The sequence below is a fragment of the Colobus angolensis genome, unplaced genomic scaffold (genome assembly GCF_000951035.1).
Source record: "Colobus angolensis palliatus isolate OR3802 unplaced genomic scaffold, Cang.pa_1.0 Scaffold204, whole genome shotgun sequence".
NCBI lineage: Eukaryota > Metazoa > Chordata > Mammalia > Primates > Cercopithecidae > Colobus > Colobus angolensis.
The window spans coordinates 3436964-3443618 of record NW_012115200.1 but is presented as its reverse complement, the minus strand read 5'-3'; the positions used below and the strand labels follow the sequence as shown (position 1 = coordinate 3443618).

General features: G+C 53.2%; 1 protein-coding gene across 1 annotated transcript in view; it reads right to left on the bottom strand.

Annotated features, from left to right (window-relative positions):
- The window catches only part of JAKMIP3 (Janus kinase and microtubule interacting protein 3), a 66572-nt gene that overhangs the window by 8305 nt on the left and 51612 nt on the right, over positions 1-6655 (bottom strand). The window contains exons 17-18 of the mRNA XM_011941961.1: positions 5919-5987; positions 5756-5833 (exon numbers count right to left, since the gene is read on the bottom strand). Coding sequence (XP_011797351.1) covers positions 5756-5833; positions 5919-5987 — 147 coding nt within the window. The remainder of the gene's footprint in view (positions 1-5755; positions 5834-5918; positions 5988-6655) is intronic.

Here is a 6655-nt window from a genome sequence, read left to right as displayed (position 1 = left end):
CCCCCAATATCACACAGGGAGAGACCCCCCCAGCATCACACAGGGAGAGACCCCCCGAGCATCACACAGGGAGAGACCCCCAATATCACACAGGAAGAGACCCCCCCAACATCACACACAGAGAGGCCCCCCCAGCATCACACAGGGAGAGACCTCCCACCAGCATCACTAAGAGGCTCCCCCCAGCATCACACAGGAAGAGATCCCCCCAGCATCACACAGGGAGAGGCCCCCCTACCCAGCATCTCACAGGAAGATGCCCCTCCCACAGCATCTCACAGGAAGATGCCCCCAGTCCCCTCCAGAGTAGAGGGCATTAATCCTGGTCCAACCAGCAACCATGTGCCCCTCTCCCCACTGGTCTTTGGGGCTGAATGATCCCCTGAGCAGTCGGCCCCATCTGAGGCCTGAGAACACAGCCACTGTGGAGGTGGCAGAGAGAGGTGGCCTCGCAGAAAGCTGAAGCAGTGCTGATTTGATCTTCTGGAAATGTGTGCGGAGACCCACGTCTCTAATCCAGCGGGGTGTCCACAGGATGTTTGATCACAAGGACCATGGTGGCAGTTGCTCTAGGCCAGGGCCCCCACTCCTGGAGCTTTCTGTGCTCAGATTCTGCATTCTGGTCAGGTCAAGGGGGCCCACAGGCCACTTCTCCAATCATGGGACAACTCTCCCCGCCCAGTGGAGGGATTCTGGGCCTGGGCATCACTCCAGACACAATCTTACAAAGGGGAATTATCTGTGACATTAGGGTGGAAAAGGTGGATGGCTGAGTAGACAGATGCTGCCTGGGGGGCGGGGTGGGGGGGCTGCCATCCTGGAGGTGCATGAATTTCCTTTTCCTCTTTACATGCGCCTCACACACACCTCAAAGTAATGCTGAAAGGAAACATTGGAATATTTTTGTACAATCTTTTTTTTTGGTAGGAAGGACAAATTTGAAACTATGCCATAAAACCTGGAGGCCATCAACCTCGTAAAAATTACCCAAATTCTTCCAGGCCCTCAAAACAGTGCTTGACATCAAAGAGCAACGAAGAAGCTGGGTGAAATATTTGCAATGTACCATTCTTCTGAGTGAGGAAATAAAGGAAATATTTGCAATGGATGGCAAAGGGCTGGTTGCCTTCTTTTATCAAGAACTCTGACCAAAAGGTAGATAGCATGAGAGAGAGGTGGGAACAGTCACAAACAGATGTGGCGTGGAGTTGCACAGAGACGTGTTAAACTTTGAGCTCACCAGGAGACACGCCTGCTAGGACTGCACTGTGTGGCGGAAGTTTGGGGTGCAAGTTGTACCTACTATGGGGAGAAATATTCGACAGTTCCTAACAATGCGTTAAGTGTGCATAACCCTTTGGTTGATCCAAAGAATATTTCCTGCAGATAATTTCTATCTGTGTGTCGGGACGTCAGAAATGGATAGGAATTGCTGTTTTGCTGGTGATAGCTAATGCATGGACACTACCTAAGTCCACTACTGGGGGCAAACAGTCCATGATGCGCTCACACCAAGTCGCCCCTTGGGCTGGTGGGAAGCGCCCTGGCTGTGCACGGTCAGGTGAAAGGGAAGTGTGCTGCAGCTCGTTGGGATTCTCAGGCTGTCCATGAAAATGTACATGCACACACATGTGGGGTGTAATCCGGGAAGGAAAAGAGAACCAGCAAGTGGGTCCCCTTTGTTGGTGGCATCTGGAGTCCAGAGAACAGGAACGGGAAGAAAATGTCCTTTCCTACTGTGAATATTTCCTACCATTGGCGTGATGACCATCTCTCAGAAGATTTCAGACAGCAAGCCTCGGATAAGCATGGGGACCCCACTTTTGCAAAAATACTATGCATATCCCCATCCTCCCAGGAGACCACCAGGAGAGAAACCAGAATGCCCACAGTCTTTCTCTGTGTGTTGGGCACATGGTGAATTTTTTCTTGGATTTTTCTGTGTTGTAAATTAGAAATGTACATTGATTCTTTTTTCATTCAGGAAAAAAATGCAATATTAAAAAAAGAAATGCATGCCCTTCTCTTCCCTTTCCTGTCTCAAGGTGGGCTGGATTTAAAAACCTTTGCACAATACTTAGCTCTTTTCCTCTTCACCTATGCATCACCCACAAAGCACCTGCTGCCTGTCAGGCCTCGTGCTGGTCTAGGAGACCGGATGGTAGCAGATGCACATGATCCCTGCTTGCCCCATAGAAAGGCAGACTCATTTCCACGAGTGGGGCGTGTCAGGGCCACCTCACTGGGAGTCAGGGAAGGTTTCCTAGAGGAGATGAGGTGCTAAACTGAGGCTTGCAGTGTCAGTCAGGGATGGGCAGGAGAAGGAAAGGGAGGGAGCCCTAGAAGGACGGAACAGCATCAGCAAAGGCTGGGTGGGGTCCTCCGTCTCTCTCCTGGCCTGCGGTGGTGGTGGCTGCATAGCAGTGGAGACGCCTACCAACTAGGCTGATCCCTAGCTGGATCCCAGCTGCCTCTCCAGCCAGGAAGCGACGTGGGCCTTGGTGCTCATGGGAGATCACTGTTCTAGAGAGTTCTTCCTCATCCAGCAGAGAGGAACCTGTCTATGCCAGCAATCAGCATGAACAGGATGAGGAAGATGAGGGCGTATGAGGAGGCTGGAGAGCCAAGGGACTTCGGGGGACAGAGACTGAGCTGAGGGAGGGAGGTGGGAGCCTAGAGCCTGCAGGACCTGTCGCCTCGCCAAGAAGGTCTCTCCGGTAAGGGCAGCTAGGCATCCCAGAAGGTGCGGGCAGAGGAGTATCAGCTGGCTGCAGCAGGGATGGCTTGGGGCACTGAGGGGCCTCTGCTTTGTACATCAAGCAACCACCCACTTCCAGCCTCTTTCCTTCTGACCAAAGCAGGCAAGACCCAGAGGACTGCCCGGGAAGCTAAGCCTGCAGCAGCCTGCGCCTGGGGGCCGCCCCATGAGCAGGGTGGACAGACATGCTGTGTGCTGCACAGGTCCCCGGCCACCTGGAGGGACGCAGGTCTCACCACCGCTGGGGCCAGCTCACCCGGGACTGGCTCTCAGTACTCAGAGGCCATGAGGACAGTGGCCCGGGAAGGACAGCCGGCAACCTGTGAGCTGCTCCCACACAGGCATGTGCACATGTGCTGGTCAGCAATAGTGAAACTAACCATAGCAACAGGAGGGCCATTACCATTTTAGCCAGGACTAGCCACCATGCCCAGCATCTTACAGGAACTCTCAATCCCTAGTGGTTACTGGCTGAGTTGGGCCTCAAACCCAGGTCATCTGCTTCCAAAGCCTCCCATGGCTCCCACACTGGCTTCCACAGCAACTGACACGGGCCTTGCACCCCTGCCCAGGATGCCAGGTGCCTGGTATAACTGCTCTTTGCTCTGTAGGGTTCTGCTTTTGAGCCCTGGCCCCTCTATGTGAGGAACTCGCATCCACAAGTGCAGGAAGGAGAGATGCCTAGTGCAGCAGTCATGGCTGTGGGTGCAGGGGAAGAATGCTGAGATTCGACTCCTGCCTTCATTCTGACTGTGTGTCCTTCGGCAGGTCACCAGCTTCTGTGCCTGACTGGCCAGATCAGTGCCTGCCACACGGGAAAGCCTCTTGAGTAGGCTCTCATTATAATACTATCATTATCATCCTCATCATCACCACCACCATCATCACCATCATCATCAATCACCATTGTCACCATGATGATCGCCATCATCAATCACCATCATCACCATCATGATCGCCATCATCACCACCACTACCACCACTGTCATGATCATCACCACCATATCACCACCATCACTAACACCACCATCATCATGATCATCATCATCACCACCAGCATCATCACCTATCATCACCATTACCACTACTACCACCACCGTCATCATGATCATTGCCATCATCATCACTATAACTATTATCACCGGCCGGGTGCGGTGGCTCAAGCCTGTAATCCCAGCACTTTGGGAGGCCGAGACGGGCGGATCACGAGGTCAGGAGATCGAGACCATCCTGGCTAACACGGTGAAACCCCGTCTCTACTAAAAATACAAAAAAACTAGCCGGGCGAGGTGGCGGGCGCCTGTAGTCCCAGCTACTCCGGAGGCTGAGGTAGGAGAATGGCGTGAACCCGGGAAGCGGAGCTTGCAGTGAGCTGAGATCTGGCCACTGCACTCCAGTCCGGGCGACAGAGTGAGACTCAGCCTCAAAAAAAAAAAAAAAAACTATTATCACCATCATTATCACCACCATCACTACTAGCATCATCATCACTATTATCATCATCACTACTACCACCATCATCATGATCATCATCATGATCATCACCATCATCATGACCACTACCACCATCATCATGATCATCATCGCCACTATATCACCACCATCATCACCATCTCCACCACCATCATCACCATAACCATGATGACCATCATAATCACCATCATCACTACCACCAGCATCATGATAACCATTATCACCATCATAATCACCGTCATCACCATCACCACTACCATCATCATGATCATCACCACCATCACCATCACCATAACCATTATTACCATCATAATCACCATTATCACCATCACCACAACCAACATCATGATCATCGCCATGATCACCACCATCATCACCATCACCACTACCACCATCATCACGATCATCACCACTATCATCACCATTATCACCATCACTACCACCGCCATCACCATAACCATTATCACCATCATGATCACCATCATCACCATCAAGATCACCATCATCACTACCACCAGCATCATGATAACCATTATCACCATCATAATCACCATCATCACCATCACCACTACTGCTACCATCATCATGATCATCACTACCATCATCACCATTATCATCATCACCACTACCACCACCATCATCATGATCATCATCACCACCACTATGACCACCATCACCACTACCACCATCACCATTATCACTGCCAGCAAAATCATCACCACCACCATTGTCATCATCACGATCATCATCACCATCACTCTGAGAGTTCCCAGGCTGACTTGGCCCCAGGAATGAGCATTTTCATCCCAGCCCACCTTCCCTTGCTTTGAGTAGCCAAGCAGGTCCCCTCACAGGCATGACAGTCAAGATCCTGCCTGCTGGGCTGGGTCCCAAGGTGAACCTCTTGGTGGTGACACTTGTCTTTCCACAACATGACCTGAATATCCTCCCAGTTGTACCTTCCGTCACGTGATAGGAGTCCAGCAGGGACAGATGATTGCTTGTGCAGTCACGGGGGAAGTAGCTCCCAGCAGGGGAACCCAGTTCTGAAGCCTAGTTTTCAACCTAGAAATGTCCTATGCTCCTCCCAGCCACAGCAGATGAAATAAAACAAGACCACGCCTTCCACTAGTGAGCAGGCTGTTGTCCCAGAACAGCCACCAGTTTCTCAGGGGAGGGATGGGAGGTAGACACCAGCCCACACCAATGCCTGGATAGCCTTTAGGAATCAGGGTGTGTTTCTGAGCCCGAGTGACCTGCACAAAGACTGTAGAACGTTCTCATGGCACAATGTGGGTTTAGGCCCCCTCAACTAATCCTGCTCTGTTTATGAAGCTCCAAGTGAAGACCCCATCAGGCAGCTCTGGAGAGCCGGGGCCTGCTGTGCAGGTGTCATTAGGGGCTGTTAGGGGCCCTGTAGCCTGATTCGCATAGGCACCTGAGGCACTGCTGGGCACCTGAGCCACGTGGCTGTTTTCACCCCAATGCCCCTCCCCAGGGTTCCAGCAGCCTTTTGCCTCTCACCTTGTGGGCCTGGTCCAAGGCCTGTTTCCGGTAGTCCAGCTCCTCATCCAGGTAGCCCTTCTGCTTACTGAACAGCTCCTGAAACACATGAGGACCATGCCTCTGTCTCGGATGTCCCACCTGCAGCGCCGAGCCGCAGAACCTCAGGGAAGGTGCCACCAACCTTCTCACTCTCCAGATCCACCATCTTCCGCTGCAGTGCCGCCTCTGTCTCCTCAATCTGCTGGAGCCACTGGACACAAACAAAACAAGCAGGACAATGACCCCTAGGGTCCCCCACCCTGGCTTGTGGAGACAGCTGGGAGAGAAGCCAGGGCAGCCTGGGTCTTCCTTCCTCTTCTCCTTAGGGAGGGGAAAGCCCAGCCCTCTCCAGGGAGTTGGGGCTGCGCTGGAATCATGGCCCTGCCCCTCCCACCCTTCAGGTGTCCAGGAAGCCTGCCCCTGATACCACCTCCAGGAGAGAGGAGACACTGGCCTGGGGCACTGTGGGAGACACATCTGCAGAGCTCTGCCACCACAGGCGGGGAGGGGTGGCCTGTGTCTCCAAACCCCTATGTGCCAGGAGCACCCCTTCTCCTTGCTGTGGGAGGCCCAGCCCACCAGGCAGGTCAGGGCCAGTGGTGGGACTCGGAGCAGGTGGTGGGCTGGGTGGCCCCAGAAGGGGGTCAGAATAAGTTGAACAGAGAATGCTGCCTGCACACTCACCATAGCTTCCTGCCTTTGGGAGGAAACCCAGATAGGGTTGGTGTCAGAGCAAAGTGGAGCTGAATCTGTCCTTTGCAAACATGCACAGTGGGTGCTGTCTGACCTGAGTATGCCAGATCTCCCAGGGCAGACGGAGTTTAGTGGACCCCCCAAACCCGGTCCTGCACGACCTGAGTATGCCAGATCTCCCAGGGC